At 51.8% G+C, this 20330-nt stretch overlaps 1 protein-coding gene across 1 annotated transcript in view; it reads right to left on the minus strand.

Moving 5' to 3' along the window:
* Nucleotides 1-20330, minus strand: part of rassf2a (Ras association domain family member 2a) — a 36714-nt gene that overhangs the window by 13265 nt on the left and 3119 nt on the right. Inside the window, exons 2-5 of the mRNA XM_080216981.1 lie at nucleotides 15761-15834; nucleotides 5764-5839; nucleotides 3510-3661; nucleotides 529-617 (exon numbers count right to left, since the gene is read on the minus strand). Of these exons, the coding sequence (XP_080073107.1) occupies nucleotides 529-617; nucleotides 3510-3661; nucleotides 5764-5839; nucleotides 15761-15825 (382 nt within the window). The 5' untranslated portion in view covers nucleotides 15826-15834. The remainder of the gene's footprint in view (nucleotides 1-528; nucleotides 618-3509; nucleotides 3662-5763; nucleotides 5840-15760; nucleotides 15835-20330) is intronic.

The raw sequence follows: 20330 nt of genomic DNA on the forward strand, positions 1-20330 counted from the left end.
AGTGCTCAGTTTTTCTCAATGCCTGGATGATTCTTCTCCTGGGTTGGATACAGCAGGATCCCGGAGATTTACCTTCCTATTCCTGGAGACTCCAGGACAATGCTGGGGAGTTAGCAACCCTCTCAATCCATCAGTTTCCAGCTCAAATCACAGAATCCCTCCAATGGACAAGGAGGCCATTCAGCCCATCCAGCCTGCACTGACCCTCCGACAATGTATCTCACCCAGGGTCATATTCTCAGAACCCCATGTATTTACCATGCTAATTCCCCCGAACCTGCACACCTAAGGGGCAATTTACCACGGCTAATCCCCCAATTTACACATCTTTGGACACGAAGGGGCAATTTACCATGGCCAATCCACATAACCGACACATCTTTGGAGTGACATAGGGAGAATCTACATAGGTCAGGAGACATGAACTGGAAAAGTCAGGGGGATGGGTTTTAAATACAGAGGATACATTAGGGGCTGAATGGCCTTCTCCTGATCCACATTTGGAACCTGGATTGAGAATGATCTGACCTTTGTCACTGTGTGTTTCCTTGTTCTGGGGTACACTCTCTGCCTCCTCCACCTTCACATCGGGGATAACAAATGTTGTCTTTGTGGGTCTGTGTGAGATAGATAGAGAGAGTGAGTTATCAGAACACTCATTACACAGCGAACTCAGGAACTTCTCCCAACTGACGGTGCAATTGGAAAACACCCTTTCCGATAAAACCACCACCCTGATCCAATCTCAGCCCGTTACCCCCCCCACCCCCGCTGTGTCCAGTTTCTCCTCCCACCCCTACCCTCTTCCCCCTGTTCCCTTTCCCACTCTTCAAAGAACAGAGAAGAATACAGCACAGGAAACAGGCCCTTCGGCCCTCCAAGCCTGTCCCGCTCATTGGTCCAACTAGACCATTTGTTTGTACCCCTCTATTCCCAGTCTGTTCATGTGGCTATCTGGATCAGTCTTAAACGATCCCAGTGTGTCCGCCTCAACCACCTTGCCTGGCAGCGCATTCCAGGCCCCCACCACCCTCTGTGTAAAATACACCCCCCGCATGTCTGAGTTAAACCTTGCCCCCTTCACCTTTAACCTGTGACCCCTTGTGTTTGTCACCTCTGACCTGGGAAAAAGCTTCCCACTGTTCACCCTATCTCTGCCCTTCATAATTTCATACACCTCTATCAGGTCTCCTCTCATCCTCCGTCTGCCCAGGGAGAACAAGCCCAGTTTACCCAATCTCTCCTCACAGCTAATGCCCTCCGTACCAGGCAACATCCTGGTAAACCTTTTCGGTACTCTCTCCAAAGCCTCTACGTCCTTCTGGTCGTGTGGCGACCAGAACTGGAAGCAGTACTCCAAATGTGGCCAAAGCAACATTCAACATTAGCTCATTATCAAGCTGGATTATGGCAAGGGTAAGCATGTATCCGAATATTGGACAATGGTTTGGAGAGATCGGGAAGTGGGAGAGAACTCAACTCAATCCCATCGGAAACAGCCTTGTGCTTGGTATGGAATTAGGGATGCCCTGCTGGCAGGGTGAGGATTGGCACGGCAATGGGCTCAGTGCCAGCGTAGGGTTTCCGGACAGTGTGGGGGTTCAGGGTGGAATTAGCCCCAGTATGGGGGTTCAGGATGGGGTCAGCCTCAGTATGGGGGTTCCAGACAGTTGTGGGGGTTCAGGATGGGAAGAACCTCAATTTGGGGGTTCCGGATAGTGCAGGGGTTCCGGATGGGATTAACCTCAGTGTGGGGGTTCCGGATGGGATTATCCTCAGTGTGGGGGTTCTGGATGGGATTAACCTCAGTGTGGGGGTTCCGGATGGGATTAACCTCAGTGTGGGGGTTCGGGATGGGATTATCCTCAGTGTGGGGGTTCCGGATGGGATTAACCTCAGTGTGGGGGTTCCGGATGGGATTATCCTCAGTGTGGGGGTTCCGGATGGGATTATCCTCAGTGTGGGGGTTCCGGATGGGATTAACCTCAGTGTGGGGGTTCCGGATGGGATTATCCTCAGTGTGGGGGTTCCGGATGGGATTATCCTCAGTGTGGGGGTTCCGGATGGGATTAACCTCAGTGTGGGGGTTCCGGATGGGATTATCCTCAGTGTGGGGGTTCCGGATGGGATTATCCTCAGTGTGGGGGTTCCGGATGGGATTATCCTCAGTGTGGGGGTTCGGGATGGGATTAACCTCAGTGTGGGGGTTCCGGATGGGATTATCCTCAGTGTGGGGGTTCCGGATGGGATTAACCTCAGTGTGGGGGTTCCGGATGGGATTATCCTCAGTGTGGGGGTTCCGGATGGGATTATCCTCAGTGTGGGGGTTCCGGATGGGATTATCCTCAGTGTGGGGGTTCCGGATGGGATTATCCTCAGTGTGGGGGTTCCGGATGGGATTATCCTCAGTGTGGGGGTTCGGGACAGTGTGGGGGTTCGGGATGGGATTAACCTCAGTATGGGGGTTCCGGATGGGATTATCCTCAGTGTGGGGGTTCCGGATGGGATTATCCTCAGTGTGGGGGTTCCGGATGGGATTTTCCTCAGTGTGGGGGTTCGGGACAGTGTGGGGGTTCGGGATGGGATTAACCTCAGTGTGGGGGTTCCGGATGGGATTAACCTCAGTGTGGGGGTTCCGGATGGGATTATCCTCAGTGTGGGGGTTCCAGATGGGATTATCCTCAGTGCGGGGGGTTCCGGACAGTGTGGGGGTTTGGACTGGGATTAACCTCAGTGTGGGGGTGCCGGTCAGTGGAAGGGTTCTGGACAGTTTTGGGGTTCCGGATGGGATTAACCTCAGCGTGGGGGTGCCGGTCAGCGTGGGGGGTTCGGGATGGGATTAACCTCAGTGTGGGGGTTCGGGATGGGATTAACCTCAGCGTGGGGGTGCCGGTCAGCGTGGGGGGTTCCGGATGGGATTAACCTCAGTGTGGGGGTTCCGGATGGGATTATCCTCAGCGTGGGGGTTCGGGATGGGATTAACCTCAGTGTGGGGGTTCCGGATGGGATTATCCTCAGCGTGGGGGTTCGGGATGGGATTAACCTCAGTGTGGGGGTTCGGGATGGGATTATCCTCAGCGTGGGGGTTCGGGATGGGATTAACCTCAGTGCGGGGGGTTCCGGATGGGATTATCCTCAGTGTGGGGGTTCGGGACAGTGTGGGGGTTCGGGATGGGATTAACCTCAGCGTGGGGGTTCCGGTCAGTGGAAGGGTTCTGGACAGTGTGGGGGTTCGGGATAGGATTAACCTCAGTGCGGGGGGTTCCGGATGGGATTATCCTCAGTGTGGGGGTTCGGGACAGTGTGGGGGTTCGGGATGGGATTAACCTCAGTGCGGGGGGTTCCGGATGGGATTATCCTCAGTGTGGGGGTTCGGGACAGTGTGGGGGTTCGGGATGGGATTATCCTCAGTGTGGGGGTTCGGGATGGGATTAACCTCAGTGTGGGGGTTCCGGTCAGCGCGGGGGGTTCCGGATGGGATCAGCCCCAGTATTCCCTCCTCCTCCTACCTCTGTGCTTCGATGCTACATCCGGAATGCCAGGAGGTTGATGAAGGCGGGGGTCGAATCCGCTCATTATCATCCTGCATCTGCAATCTGATTGGCCGGCGCAGTCCCCACGAGATGTTGAGGAGTCCCTCGATGATCAGCTCCTCTTCTTCCTACCGAGGGTGGGGAGGGAGATTCGTCAGATCGGCCTCGGGGAGGCAGGGTCGTTCCCCTCAGAGTGACCGAGATCGAGGGAAGGTCTAATCCAGGCGGACAACGAAGAGGAACTCCTGTTGGCTGATGGTCCAAGGCCACAGGGCCCGGGGTTGAGGGAGAGCGTGACCCTCTCTGTACACCGTCAGTGGGAATGGTCCACAGGCTTAGCTCAGCACTGAGAGAAATCCACCAGGGAAACAGCATCGGCTCAAAGGGCAGAACGGCCTCCTGTGCCAATATTCCCGGGGGGAGTCGCCCCCATGGGGAGCGGTGAAGATGAATGTAGATAGATTTCAGGGGATACTGGACAAACACAAGAGGGGGAAATGGATTTAAGACGGGGTGGGGGGGGGGGAGGTAGACACGTCCCCCTCCGACCCTGCTGGACAGGCCTGATGTACCTGATACACTGCTGCCCTCCTGTGGGTTCAGCAAGCACTGCATGGTGCTCCTGCTATTTTATTGACTCATTCACGGGGTACAGGAGTCACTGGCTGAGCCGCCGTTTATCACCCAGCCCTCAGGGAAATTAAGAGTCAACCACATTGCTGTGGCTCTGGACTCACATGGAGGCCAGGCCGGGTAAGGACAGCAGATTTCCTTCCTGTGGACGTGAATAAACCAGGTGAGAAGGAAACCTGCCATCCTTACCCGGTCTGGCCTCAATCACAGTGGTTGGCACTGCTGCCACACAGTGCCAGGGACCCAGGTTCAGTTCCAGCCTCGGGTCACTGTCTGTGCAGAGTCTGCGCCTTCTCCCCGTGTCAGCGTGGGTTTCCTCCCACACTCCAAAGATGTGCAGGTTCGGGGGACTGGACGCGCTGAATTGCTCCTTACTGTCTCAAGATGTCTAGGTTAGATGGATGAGCCATGGTAACCACGGTGGGGGAGAGGGCCTGGGTCAGATACTCTGTCAGAGAGTCAGCAAAGACCTCAATGGGACGAATGGCCTCTTCTGCACTGTGAGGATTGTATAATTACCAGTGGGGTTGAATCTTAACTGCCTCTGAAATGGCTGAGTGGGATGCTCAGTTTGTGGGGAAATGAGGGATGGGTAATAAATGCTGGCCATGTTAGTGATGACCACATCCCAGTGCTTTCTGGGATGCCTTGGCACTCTGCCCCGAGTCAGAGAGACATCCTCAGGAAGATTCAAATGGGAGACAGAGGATGAAGGAGAGAACTCCAGACCGTGGGGCCAGTGAGATTGAGTTTGTGTGATCAGTTTGAACTAAACCAGGTCTATCCTGTGGGTTGTCACTGTAACGACACCAGGCCTGGGGCACTGGGGTCACTGTAACGACACCAGGCCTGGGGCACTGGGGTCACTGCAACGACACCAGGCCTGGGCACTGGGGTCACCGTTATGACACCAGGCCTGGGCCCTGGGGTCACCGTTATGACACCAGGCCTGGGCCCTGGGGTCACCCTAACGATACCAGGCCTGGGCCCTGGGGTCACCGTAACGATACCAGGCCTGGGGCACTGGGGTCACCCTAACGATACCAGGCCTGGGGCACTGGGGTCACCCTAACGATACCAGGCCTGGGCACTGGAGTCACCCTAACGATACCAGGCCTGGGCACTGGAGTCACCGTTACGACACCAGGCCTGGGCACTGGAGTCACCCTAACGATACCAGGCCTGGACCCTGGGGTCACCCTAACGATACCAGGCCTGGGCACTGGAGTCACCCTAACGATACCAGGCCTGGGCACTGGGGTCACCCTAACGACACCAGGCCTGGACCCTGGGGTCACCCTAACGATACCAGGCCTGGACCCTGGGGTCACCCTAACGATACCAGGCCTGGGCACTGGAGTCACCCTAACGATACCAGGCCTGGGCCCTGGGGTCACCGTAACGATACCAGGCCTGGGGCACTGGGGTCACCCTAACGACACCAGGCCTGGACCCTGGGGTCACCCTAACGATACCAGGCCTGGGCCCTGGGGTCACCCTAACGATACCAGGCCTGGGCCCTGGGGTCACCCTAACGACACCAGGCCTGGACCCTGGGGTCACTGTCAGCCACACTGAATTCAAGTGAAGAGTTTACCTCTCTGTGTCGCAGCTGGGCAGTCTGTCCTTCATAATAATAGTTATACGTCTTCAAGTGTCCCAGTAACTCCTTCCTAGAGGGAAGAGATCAAAGAGTGTGCTTATATTCATTTATCGTCTCTCCATTCCCATCACCACACATAACAGCTATCTCACAGTGAGTACACCCACCCGGGTCAGTGCTGAGGGAGTGCCGCACTGTCAGAGGGTCAGTGCTGAGGGAGTGCCGCACTGTCAGAGGGTCAGTGCTGAGGGAGTGCCGCACTGTCAGAGGGTCAGTGCTGAGGGAGTGCCGCACTGTCAGAGGGTCAGTGCTGAGGGAGTGCCGCACTGTCAGAGGGTCAGTGCTGAGGGAGTGCCGCACTGTCAGAGGGTCAGTGCTGAGGGAGTGCCGCACTGTCAGAGGGTCAGTGCTGAGGGAGTGCCGCACTGTCAGAGGGTCAGTGCTGAGGGAGTGCCGCACTGTCAGAGGGTCAGTGCTGAGGGAGTGCCGCACTGTCAGAGGGTCAGTGCTGAGGGAGTGCCGCACTGTCAGAGGGTCAGTGCTGAGGGAGTGCCGCACTGTCAGAGGGTCAGTGCTGAGGGAGTGCCGCACTGTCAGAGGGTCAGTGCTGAGGGAGTGCCGCACTGTCAGAGGGTCAGTGCTGAGGGAGTGCCGCACTGTCAGAGGGTCAGTGCTGAGGGAGTGCCGCACTGTCAGAGGGTCAGTGCTGAGGGAGTGCCGCACTGTCAGAGGGTCAGTGCTGAGGGAGTGCCGCACTGCCAGAGGGTCAGTGCCGAGGGAGCGCCGCACTGCCAGAGGGTCAGTGCCGAGGGAGCGCCGCACTGCCAGAGGGTCAGTGCTGAGGGAGTGCCGCACTGTCAGAGGGTCAGTGCCGAGGGAGCGCCGCACTGCCAGAGGGTCAGTGCTGAGGGAGCGCCGCACTGCCAGAGGGTCAGTGCCGAGGGAGCGCCGCACTGCCAGAGGGTCAGCGCCGAGGGAGTGCCGCACTGTCAGAGGGTCAGTGCCGAGGGAGCGCCGCACTGTCAGAGGGTCAGCGCCGAGGGAGCGCCGCACTGCCAGAGGGTCAGCGCCGAGGGAGCGCCGCACCGCCAGAGGGTCAGCGCCGAGGGAGCGCCGCACCGCCAGAGGGTCAGCGCCGAGGGAGCGCCGCACCGCCAGAGGGTCAGTGCCGAGGGAGTGCCGCAGCACCAGAGGGTCAGTGCCGAGGGAGCGCCGCACTGTTATGAAGTCAATCAGAAACTGCAGCTCGCACCTTCAACCTGACTAAGGTCCAACTAATATTTAGAAACAAATAATTACAAATTAATATTTCCTTGTCAGAGGTTGGGAATATCTCTCGGGAGGTGTTCTCATGTTGAACCGTTCTGCATGTCTGTTTCACATTGAGGCTTGCTGTGGTTGATTGGTTAAGCCTGGGTGTGGACTCAGAGTAAAGTCAGATGCAATGAGGGAGAGCTGGAGTTGAAGCAGGGGACAGAGATTTGAAAGCACGGTGAATGAAACAGGTTCCACACGCACGGTGGGACTTACAACACCATCGCGGTGATTCGAAAACCCACCGGCTTTGGCCAATTGGCAAACCCCACACCATCAAATTCTGCCCACGAAAACTATTGTCATCTTTACATCGCTCTCAGCTGTAAACTATACAATAGGTGGGAGAAATAAAACAATCCAATCTCTTTTCCCCTCAGTCTCTTCAGGCTTCCAAGGAAAGTATTCTTGTTTCACAAGCTCAGGAATCAGTATGAAGTCTCACAACACCAGGTTAAAGTCCAACAGGTTTATTTGGAATCACGAGCTTTCGGAGCACTGCTCCTTCAGCAGGTGAGTGAAGGTTAGAGCTAAACTGACCAAGGGGCAGTGCTCCTGATTCCAAATAAACCTGTTGCACTTTAACCTGGTGTTGTGAGACTTCTTACTCTGTCCACCACTGTCTCCACATCAACAGAGAGAAAGCAGTAAGATCCAATCTCCCAGCCAGCCCTCCCTTCGCCAACACATTCATCCAGGTCAGATTAATGAGACAAATAAAACCTTGATCGTGAGAGGATTTGAGTCCGGGGGCAGGGATGCCTTCTTATCAGTAGACAGGGCCTTGTCGAATATTGTTTGCAGTTTTGGTGTCCTTATCTGAGGAAGGGTGTCCTTGCTCTGAAGGGAGTGCAGCGAAGGTTTACCCGGCTGATTCCCGGGATGGGGGGGTACTGACGTACGAGGGGAGATTGAGTTGATTGCGATTGCTTTCCGAACAAGTCTCTTATCGAGACTGATAAAATTCTAACAGGGTTAGACAGGGCAGATTCAGGATGGTGGGGACTCCAGAACCAGGAGTCTGAGGATACAGGGCAGACTGTTTGAGTTGAGTTTATTTATTCGGATCATTAACGCTGCAGTGAAGTCACTGAGAAAATTTAGGACAGAGGTGAGGAGAGGTGGTGAACGTGTGGAATTCACTCCCACAGAGAAGAGTCGAGGCCAAAACATTGTGTGATTTCAAGAAGAGATTAGATATCACTCTTGGGGTGAACGGGATGGAGGGATATGGCAGGGAAGGGGAAATCAGGAGATTGAATTCAACGTTCAGCCGTGATCAAAATGAACGGTGGGGCAGGCTCGAAGGGCTGAATGGCCTCCTCCTGCTTCTCGCTTTGAGGGACTCCTTCATCGCAGCCTCACCAAACTGCACCATTGGGGGGGGCGGTGGGGAAACAGAAACTCAGTCCAGTGGGGGGGGTGGGGGGAAGGAAAGACGGAGAGGCTGAAGGAGGGAATTCCGGAGCCGAGGAAGCAGTGACGGGAATGGGGGGGACGTGTGTCCCAGAGTAACAGGTCATGAATATGGAATGGCTGTTTGGTTTCAAGGCGCTTGACGACAAAGGGGAGACTCGGGAAGGTCTTTGACACCAGCGGTTGCTATGGAGCCAGGCAGCAAACAAGGGGAGCAGTCAGACGGTCGGACGCGTTCTCTCTGTCTGCGCTTTCAGTCGGGCTTGTGAAAGTCACATGAGCGGTTTGCAGACGGAGAGCTGGCAGTCATGTGGTGAACAGGAGGACGGGGAACTTTCTATCAGAAAGTGCAGGACAGGAGGGAGTCCATTCCTCTGAGCTGAATCAGTAATACGAACCCCACACAAACGGAACAAAGCTCCTCTGTGTATCCCCCAGGGTCTGACCCACACCCCCTGCCAGCCAACCAACCATTCTCTCCCTCCCTTTGTGTGGCCCCGCTGACTCCGACTCCCAGGCAACCTCTGTTCCCTCTCACAATAACTCACGGCAGGCTATTCAACCACAATGGGCATGTCACGCCCCAAAGCAACCCCCCCCCCCCCCCCCCCCCTCCCCCACCACTCTCAACATCCATTCACTGACATGTCCAGCACAGGAGGCCATTCAGCCCATCGCCTCTACACACAGGCAACAAGGAACTCCTGACTGCACTCGTTTCCCAGGCTGCGAACCCAGAAACTCGGCTCCTGCTCTGGGGACCCGGGGTTCAAACCCCACCACGGCAGAAGATGGAATTTGAATTCAACAAAAGAATCTGGAATTAAGAATCTACCGATTCCTGCGAAACCATTGTCGATGGTTCACTCATGTCCCTTCAGGGAAGGAAATCTGCCGTCCTTACCCGGTCTGGCCTACACGTGACTCCAGAGCCATGGTGACGTGGTGGGCTCTCAGCTCCCCTGTGAGATGGGCGAGGGGGACACCCGTTTCAAGGGTAATGAGGACAGGTCAGTCAATGCTGGCCCAGCCAATGACACACATGTCCCATCAACAAATGAAAAAATCCACAAAGCAAATGCTTGTGCCTCAGAATCTGGCCATTCCACCCCCTCCTGTAAGCCTAGCTCCTCCAGTCGGACATGTTCTTCAAGCTTTCGTCACAAGAACATCAGAACTGGGAGCAGGAGTCGGCCATCTGGCCCCTCGAGCCTGCTCCCCCATTCAATAAGATCATGGCTGATCTTTTCATGGACTCAGCTCCACTTACCCACCTGCTCACCATAACCCTTAATTCCTTCACTGTCAAAAATTTATCTGTCCTTGCCTTAAAAACATTTATTGAGGTACCTCAACTGCTTCATAGAGTCCTAGAGGATTACAGCATGGAAACAGGCCCTTCGGCCCAACTTGTCCATGCTGTCCATTCTTTTTAAACCCCTTAGCTTGTCCCAGTTGCCCACATCCCTCTATACCCATCGCACCCATGTAACTAAACACTTTTTAAAAGACAAAATTGTACCCCCTCTACTCCTACCTCTGGCAGCTTGTTCCAGACACTCACCACCCTCTGTGAAAAAATTGCCCCTCTGGATCCTTTTGTATCTCTCCCCTCTCACCTTAAACCTCTGCCCTCTCATTTTAGACTCCCCTACTGGGCAGTGAATCCCACTGATTCACAACCCTTTGTGTGAAGAAGTTCCTCCTCAACTCAGTCCTAAATCTGCTTCCCCTTTATTTTGAGGCTATGCCCATTAGTTCTCGTTTCACCTGTCAGTGGAAACAACTTCCCTGCTTCTATCTTATCTGTTCCCTTCATAATCTTATATGTTTCCATAAGATCTCCCCTCATTCTTCTGAATTCCAATGAGTATAGCCCCAGTCTCCTCAGTCTCTCCTCATCAGCCAACCCTCTCAACTCCGGAATCAGCCCAGTGAATCTCCTCTGCGCCCCCTCCAGTGCCAGTATATCCTTTCTCAAGGAAGGTCAACACTCACTCCTAACCACACACCCGGTCAAATAGCCCTTACAAGAAAATGAATACTTGACCAATAACACAGGAATAACGAACACATCTGCTCCAGGTCTCTCCCATTCATCTCTCTGATCGCTGCAAATACTATCTTGAATTCCTCAAGTACTGACCACACTGAGGTTTCTGTCTGTGCTCACTCCGAATCAATCCATCCAGGATCCTTCCTGCCATTCTCCCTCCTCAGATCTCCACCTTTTACATTTATTGATCAGAGCCACAAGTCAGGATTACGTTAACACCGCAATGATATTACTGTGAAAATCCCCTAGTCGCCACACTCTGGCGCCTGAAGGAGAATTTAGCATGGCCAATCCACCGAACCAGCATGTCTTTCACATTGTTGGGCACCCGGAGGAAACCCATGCAGACACGGGGAGAACGTGCAGACTCCACACAGACAGGGACCCAGGCTGGGAATTGAACCCAGGTCCCTGGTGCTGTAAGGCAGCAGTGCTAACTACATTCTGCATGGATCAGTTGGTGCAGATCTTCACAGACATCTTCAACCTTTCTTTCCAACAATCTGAGGTCCCTGTCTGCTTCAAGAAGATGACCATCATTCCGGTACCTAAGGACAACCAGGCAGTGTGCCTTAAGGACTATTGGCCGGTGGCTCTGATATCTATCATGATGAAATACTTTGAAAGTTTAGTCATGGCACGAATCAATCCCAGCCTCCCGGACTACCTGGATCCACTACAGTTTGCCGACTGCCGCAACAGGTCCACTGCAGACACCATCTCCCTGGCCCTGCTCTCAACCCTGGAACATCTCGATTACAAGGACACTTCTGTCAGACTCCTATTTATTGACGACAGCTCAGCCATCAACACTATTATTCCCACAAAACTCATCTCCAAACTCCGTGGCCTGGGCCTCGGCACCTCCCTGTGCCACTGGATCCTGAACTTCCTAACTCAGAGACCACAATCAGAAAGGATAGGGAACAAAACCTCCTCCCCAATCATCCTCAACACCGGTGCCCCACAAGGCTGTGTTCTCAGACCCCTCCTATACTCCTTATACACTATCACTGTGTGGCCAAACTCCCCTCCAATTCAATTTTCAAGTTTGCTGACGACACTACCACAGTGGGTTGGATCACAAACAATGACGGGACAGAGTGCAGGAATGAGATAGAGGGCGGGAAAGTGGAACTGAGCCACGACAGATCAGCCATGATCTTATTGAATGGCGGGGCAGGCTCGAAGGGCCAGATGGCCTACTCCTGCTCCTATTTCTTATGTTCTTATGTTCTTATGTTCTTATGTTCTTATCTGGTGAACTGGTGTGGCAACAATAATAATAATAATAATAATAATAACAATAATCTCTCCCTCAATGTCAACAAAACAAAGGAGATTGTCATTGACTTCAGGAAGTGTAAAGGAGAACATGCCCCTGTCTACATCAATGGGGATGAAACAGAAAGTGTTGAGAGATTCAAGTCTTTAGGTGTCCAGATCACCACCAACCTGTCCTGGTCCCCGCCATGCTGACACTATCGTTAAGAAAGCCCCACCAACGCCTCTACTTTATCAGACTAATGAAATTTGGCATGTCAGCTACGACTCTCACCAGCTTTTACAGATGCCCCATAGAAAGCATTCTTTCTGGTTATGTCACAGCTTGGTATGGGCTCCTGCTCTGCCCAAGACCACAAGGAACTACAAAAGCTCATGAACGTAGCCCAGTCCATCACACAAACCAGCCTCCCATCCACTGACTCTGTCTACACTTCCCACTGCCTCGGGAAAAGCAGCCAGGATAATTAAGGACCCTCACACATTCTCTCTTCCACCTTCTTCCTTCGGGAAAAAGATACAATACTCTGAGATCACGTACCAACTGACTAAGAACAGCTTCTTCCCTGCTGCTGTCAGACTTTTGAATGGTCCTACTTCGCATTAAGTTGATCTTTCTCTCCACCCTAGCTCTGACTGTCACACGACATTCTGCACTCTCCTTTCCTTCTCTATGAATGGTATGCTTTTGTCTGTGTAGCGCGAAGAAACAATACTTTTCACTGTATGTTAATCCATGTGACAATAATAAATCAAATCAAATCCATGTTTCTTCCCAATATTCCTCCCATTTTCTTTACCAAGTTGAGATGATCACAGCTTCAGCCATTCCCTGGGATAAATGATTCTGTGATCCACAATTCTATGTCCTGAGCTCACCCTTGTTTTAAAAGTGAGGGCTCCCTCTTACTGCCTCCCCCACCCCAGTGACCCCACTCAACAACCCAGGATGAGGGGAGACTGTTCCCTTTCCTGGTGGCCTCTCCCTCCAACCCTTTGCTGCTTTCCAAATCCTCCATTGCAGTTTCTGACACTCAGTGAGGCCCAAACAGAGAAACAGGAGTGAAGAATTGTGAGATATGCTCGATGGGGAAGGCAAGAATGGAAGAATTGGTAGCAGGCATGGTGGGCTGAATGTACAGCACAGAGTCAGGCCAATCGATGAGTGGGCCCCCTCGACCCAGCTCTGCCGCTCAGCGAGACCGTGGTTGATCTATCTCCATCCCCTCCCTCACATCCCTGGATTCCACCGTGTTCAAAACTCTTAGCAATCTCAGCCTTGAATATCCTCAACAAGTTAGCATCCAGAGGCCCCCCCCGGACACTCACTATCCCCCCAGTGGTAAAATTCCCCCACCTCTTCAAAAAACATGGAAAATGACAGCACAGGAACAGGCCCTTCGGCCCTCCAAGCCTGCACCGACCATGCTATCTGACTGAACTGAAACCCCCAACCCTTCCGGGTACCATATCCCTCAATTCCTATCCTAGTCATGTATTTGTCCAGAAGCCCCTTAAAACTCAGTACCTTATCCACTTCCACTAGCTCCTCCGATAGCACCCAGTTCTCTCTGTGTAAAAAATCTACCTCCTATATTTCCTTTAGACCTTGCCCCTCGCACCTTAAACCTGTGTCCCCAGTAATTGACTCTTTCACCCTGGGAAAAAGCTTCTGACTATCCACTCTGTCCATGCCTCTCAGAATCTTGGAGACTTCTATCAGTTTGCCCACCCAACCTCCATTGTTCCAGTGAGAACAAACAAAGTTTCTGCAACCTCTCCTCATAGCTAATGTCCTCCATACCAGGCAACATCCTGGTAAATCCTTTCTGTACCCTCTCCAAAGCCTCCACATCCTTCTGGGACTGTGGTGCCCAGAATTGAACACTATATTCCAAGTGCGGCCTAACTAAGGTTCTATAAAGCTGCAACATGACTTGCCAAGTTTTAAACTCAATACCCCGGCCGATGAAGGCAAGCATGCCGTGTGCCTTCTTGACCACTTTCTCCACCTGCATTACCACTTTCAGTGACCTGTGTACCTGTGCACCCAGATCCGTTTGCCTATCAATACTCTTAAGGGTTCTGCCATTTACTGTATATTTCCTATCTCTATTAGACCTTCCAAAATGCATTATATCACATTTGCCTGGATTAAACTCCATCTGCCATCTCCCTGCCCAAGTCTCCAAATGATCTATATCCTGCTGTATCCTCTGACGGTCCTCATTACTATCCACAAATCCACCAACCTTCATGTCATCCACAAACTTACTAATCAAACCTGTTACATTTTCCTCCGAATCATTTCTATATATTACAAACAGCAAAGGTCCCAGCACTGATCCCTGAGAAACACCATTAATCACAGCCCCGCTGCTACACTCTGTCTTCCATGACCGAGCCAGTTTGGTATCCACCTTGCCAGCTCACCTCTGATCCCATGTGACTTCACCTACTGTACCTCATGCCGAGGTACCCACCTCAAGTCTAGCCTGTAGAGTCGGGGCAAGCGTCCTCTCTGCACCCAGGGATCTGATAACGGCCAACTTGGCAAGTCCAGATGGAGTGCCTGTCTCAATCTCTCACTCACACGACAGAAAGGGAGAAATAGGGAGGCGGGGGGGGGGGGGGGTGGCGGGGAGTGGCAGGAGCAGTAGAGAGGGGGGTGGGGCTAGAGAGAGGGAGGGACAAAGAATGGGAACGGAAGGTGGGAGGTACTGGTCTCAATTCTGTTTTGACTCGGAGGTGGTTTTTCCCTCTGCATGATTTTGGAACCCACTCCCCAAGGGGTACCTCACCTCATCATCTTATCCCAAAGTGTGTGAGCTGATAGGAAACTGCTGCTATTAGTGAAATGAAAGCAGGATCTGACACTCTCTCTCAAGAAGAATTAACACGTCTTTATTTTAAACCTCATTAAACAATTAACTAACTGAATAAAATCCCAGTAGAATGCAGTTCAGATATTACAAGACTCGTTCAGGAACAATAAAATAAATCCTTACAGAATAAAGTCACGCTCAAATAATGTAATACCAGGTGTCTGGTGGAAGAACTAGGAGAAGGAGTCGGCCATCTGGCCCCTCGAGCCTGCTCCCCCATTCAATAAGATCATGGCTGATCTTTTCATGGACTCAGCTCCACTTACCCACCCGCTCACCAGAACCCTTAATTCCTTTACTGTTCAAAAATTTATCGATCCTTGCCTTAAAAACGTTCAATGAGGGAGCCTCAACTGCTTCACTGGGCAGGGAATTCCATAGATTCACAACCCTTTGGGTGAAGAAGTTCCTCCTCAACTCAGTCCAAAATCTGCTCCCCCTTATTTTGAGGCCATGCCCCCGAGTTCTAGAAAGTGCTTTTGATGCTTCCGTCTCGAACACTTTCTGAGTTGGTATCTCTTTCTCTTCAGATGGCGACTTTGTGAAGACATGTATTCTAGACGAGAGCCTCGCCTCTCCCTCCTCCCGAATAAAGAGGTGGCAAGTTTCCTCTAACCATTATTCCCCCTTGTCCGGGTTTATATCCCTGGAATGACCTCACAGTATTCCTGCAATCTGAGTGGTTTGAAGCTGTCAACAACACTCACATTTGATTCCCATTGGTCTTGCGCTTCTGCAAACTTCCTTTCAACTTAATGGTTCAATTCAAAAGCCTGTTTTGTTCTGCTGGAATACTAACCTCTAGGCTTTGACGCAATGTTAAAAACCTGTTTCTACAGCCTGCTCTCTGCAATTTAAAAATCCAAGCACAAAGACACCTTTTAAAGAGACAATAACGTATGATTTCTTCTTTTTGATTTTAGCATTTCTTTTCACTGTTTACATTTGTCAAACACTATATTTTTAAACCTTATACAGGCAACTTTATAACAATTCTGCTTTGCCAGCTGGACATGGTTCCCTGGGATTCACTCACTTGGGAATGTACTTGTCTTCCCCAATCCGAATGGGATCATCCATCATTGGTGGAACGGTCATCATTGGCTGGTTCTGGTGAGAAAGACAGGGAAGATGGCAGTGAGTGGAGGAGATGATTTTCTGGTCTGAGTGAAGTCTACTGAGCTCCCCCCACCCCCATCTTCTCAATACAGCAGCAACGATACAAGCTCTGCTTGCATTCCAGCTCTCATCCATCAACCTCGCCTCACCGTGCACTGTTACCCCTGGCTTCAGAACAGTGACAATAGACAGTCTGTAACAAATCACCTCAGCACACCTCATCCGACAGACTGCACCTCTGACAGTGTAGCACTCCCTGAGCCCCGCTGATCAAGTATCAAGCCTGCCAAGAGTGGGGTTTGAACCCATGACCTTCTGAAGCATTTCCCACTGGGAATCGGATGGGGAGCGGAGTCAGATGCTGCAAAACTGCACAGGCTGAGAAGAAGGCAAAGTGTTTGATTCATGGAAATGTAGGCAGTTAGTGCAGTGATTTCCCCACCGCCGCCCCTCTCTCCACACTGAAATACATCATTACACATTCCAGCACAGGAGCAAGGTGTAGATCAATAGTCTACAAAACCTCGGTGTCCTCATGCATCAGTCACCGAAAGTAAGTGCACAGGTGCAGCAGGCAGTGGAGAAGGTAAATGGCATGTTGGCCTTCATAGCGAGAGGATTTGAGTTCAGGGATAGGGATTGTTACTGTTGTATAGGATGTTGGTGAGGTCACACCTGGAGTACTGTGTATAGTTTTGGTGTCCTTATCTGAGGAAGGGTGTCCTTGTGCAGAGGGAGTACAGCAAGGGGTGGCAGGTCTGTCCTATGAGGAGAGACTAAGTCGGTTGGGATGATATTCACTGGAGTTTAGAGGAGTGAGAGGGGATCTCATAGAAACTTATAAAATTCTAACAGGGTTAGACAGGGGAGATTCAGAAAGAATGTTCCCCATGGTGGGTGAGTCCAGAACCAGGGGTCATAGTTTGAGGATAAGGGGTAAACTATTTTGAACGGGGGGCATGGTGGCACAGTGCTTTGTGCATTGCTGCCTCACAGCGCCAAGGACCCAGGTTTAATTCTAGCCTTGGGTGACTGTCTGTGTGGAGTTTGCACATTCTCCCCGTGTCTGCGTGGGTTTCCTCCCACACTCCAAAGATGTGCAGGTTCGGTTGATTGGCCATGAGAAATTGTCTGTAGCAGGGGAAAGATGTGAGGTGATGGGGATATGGTCGGTGCAGATCCAATGGGCCGAATGGCCTCCTTCTGCACTGTGGGGATTCTATGAGTCGATGAACTGAGTTGAGGAGAAATTTCTTCACCCAGAGGGTGCTGAATGTGTGGAATTCACCCCCACAGCAAGTAGTTCAGGCCAAAACATTGTGCGATTTCGAGAAGAAATTCGATGGAACTCCTGGGGCTAAAGGGATCCAGGGATATGGAGGGAGGGATCAGGATACTGAGTCTGATGATCAGCCATGATGTGAATGAATGGGGAAGCAGGCTGGAAGGGCCAGATGGCCTCCTGCTGCTTCCAGTTTGTGTGTGTGTGAGAGGACACTGCGGACCAGGCAGAATGGGAAGGATGTTGGAATGCTTAGCTGGAGAGGACATTCCCTGAGGAATGTGATGGCTGCAGGATCCCTGATTGAACAGGCAAGAAACCACTCCAGACTCTCAGAGAGAGAGAGCTACTCAGGCCAAATAACACAGTGGTTAGCACTGCTGCCTCTCAGCACCAGGGACCCAGGTTCGATTCCTGGCTCGGGTCACTGACTGTGCAGAGGAATCTGCACATTCTCCCCATGTCTGCGTGGGTTTCCTCCGGTGTCCTCCCACACCCCAAATGATAAGCAGGTTAGGTGGATTGCCCATGATGTGGGAAAGGTTATTTGTTCGTCACAAGTCAGGCTTACATTAACACTGCAATGAAGTTACTGTGAAATTGCCCCTTCGTGTCAGGGGGGACTAACTGGAGTAAACACGTGGGGTTATGAGGATAGGGCCTGACTGGGATTGTTGTTGGTGCAGGCTCGATGGATCGAATGGCCTCCTTCCTCACCGCAGGATTCAATGAACAGTGACAGAGTGGAATTCTGGAACACACACACACACACACACAGACACACACACACACACACAGACACGCTGCTCCAGATGGGTGAACTCAAACAGACTTTCAGATCCTCATTCTCAGAGTCAGTGGTATCTCAACACCAGTTGTTGCGAGGCAATGGCTCATTGCAGCTGCATCTGGAGCTCTGACTTCCTCTGTGAGACTCGCCTTGTGCTAAATGCCCATTTCGTTCCAGAGAAAGGTGTTGCTCAATATATTTCTGCAGAGTTGCAGTGCTGAGCTAGCAGTGTGGGGAGTGTGGAGGGGACAGACTGACACTGGGAACCCCTCAAGTCATTTATCATCACTCTCCTGACATTGAGATAGTGTCCTGAAGGTACAGCACTGTTCTCCAATGTCTGTTCCTGCTGCTCTTCACACTGACTGCTTGTGAATTGGTGTTTAAGGGAAATGCAGTAATAATATCATTCTTCTCACTGTGTCTCTGTGTGTGTGTGTGGCATCGCCAATGGGAACATTACAGACTTGTGCACTGCAGCATCCTCAAGGTGCTGGAGGGAAAAAGAGAGAGCGAGGGGGAGAGAGAAAAAGAGAGAGCGAGGAGGAGAAGAGACGGAGAGAGAGAAAAAGAAAGAGAGAGAGGGAGAGAGAGAAAGAAAGAGAAAGAAAGAGGGAGAGACAGAGAGAAAGAAAGAGAAAGAGAGAGGGAGAGAGAGAGAAAGAAAGAGAAAGAGAGAGGGAGAGAGAGAAAGAGAGAAAGAAAGAGAAAGAGAGAGGGAGAGAGAGAAAGAGAGAAAGAAAGAGAAAGAGAGAGGGAGAGAGAGAGAGAAAGAAAGAGAAAGAGAGAGGGAGAGAGAGAGAGAAAGAAAGAGAAAGAGAGAGGGAGAGAGAGAGAGAGAGAAAGAAAGAGAAAGAGAGAGGGAGAGAGAGAGAGAAAGAAAGAGAAAGAGAGAGGGAGAGAGAGAGAGAGAGAAAGAAAGAGAAAGAGAGAGGGAGAGAGAGAGAGAAAGAAAGAGAAAGAGAGAGGGAGAGAGAGAAAGAAAGAGAGAGAGGGAGAGAGAGAAAGAAAGAGAAAGAGAGAGGGTGAGAAAGAGAGAGGGGGAAGGGTGAGGAGGAAGCTGCAAGGTGATGCAGCTTTTCCTGTTGGGAAGTCCCATTCAGAGAAGTCAGATCATCTTCCAGAGTTGCAGTGATGCTGAAATATCCTCCAATCCAGGGTACAGGATAAATAACCCTGAGGGGGAGAGTGGACAAGTGCTTGATATCAGTGTGCCAAAGAGCCAGCACATTGCTTCAAATGGAACCTATACAGCCCTGAAGGAGGTGATTGACCCTGCAAGCTCCCGAAAACAAGAAAACCGAGATTTAATTCTTTCACTGGGAATCTTTTCCAGCCGGAAAGTGAGCCGGGGGTCCAGGTGTTGATCACTGACACTCGGTAATACTGTCTTGAGGGGATTGAACTATGAGGAGAGGCTGAATAAACTAGGCTTGTACTCGTTAGAGTTTAGAAGAATGAGGGGAGATCTCATTGAGACATATAAGATGATGAATGGGATGGATAGGATAGAGGTGGAGAGACTCTTCCCGCTCAAAAAAGACACTAGGACTAGGGGGCACAGCCTCAAGATAAAGGGGGGGCAGTTTAGAACGGAGTTGAGGAGGAACTTCTTCACTCAAAGGGTGGTGAATCTCTGGAATTCTCTGCCCGTTGAACTGGTGGAGGCTGCCTCGCTAAATATTTTTAAGACGCGGGTTGATGGGTTTTTGATAAGAGAGGGGATTAAGGGTTATGGGGAGAGGGCGGGAATGTGGAACTGAGCCACGACAGATCAGCCATGATTTTATTGAATGGCGGGGCAGGCTCGAAGGGCTAGATGGCCTACTCCTGCTCCTATTTCTTATGTTCTTATGTTATGACTCACCATCGCCAACACAGGGGGATCAGGAGATTGCCCATTGATATTCAATGGTGTTACACTGAATCCCCCACTGCCCACAGCCTGGGGGGGAGGGGGGTTCCCAGTGACCAGAAACTCAACTGGACTCACTACATTAACACAGTGGCTGCAAGAGCAGGTCAGAGACTGGGAATCCTGTGGTGACTAACTCACCCCCTGACTCCCCAAAGCCTGCCCACCATCTGGAAGGCACAAGTCAGGATGGAATCCTCCCCACTTACCTGGATGGGTGTAGCTCCAACAACACTCAAGAAGCTCGACACCATCCAGGACAAAGCAGCCCCACTCGATTGGGACCACATCCACAAACATCCACTCCAGCATCGCTGGGGGTGACAGGCTGCACTTTGGATTACAAAAAGATGGAGGGAGCAGAGCACAGATGTCCAACCATCTACAAGACACCCAGCACCCCCATGGTTCCTTCGACAGCACCTTCCAAACCCACAACCACTTCCATCTACAAGGACAAGGGCAGCCGATACCTGGGAACACCACCACCTACAAGTTCC

This window comes from Carcharhinus amblyrhynchos, chromosome 34 (genome assembly GCF_965287045.1).
Source record: "Carcharhinus amblyrhynchos chromosome 34, sCarAmb.v2.hapA, whole genome shotgun sequence".
In the NCBI taxonomy this organism is placed as follows: domain Eukaryota; kingdom Metazoa; phylum Chordata; class Chondrichthyes; order Carcharhiniformes; family Carcharhinidae; genus Carcharhinus; species Carcharhinus amblyrhynchos.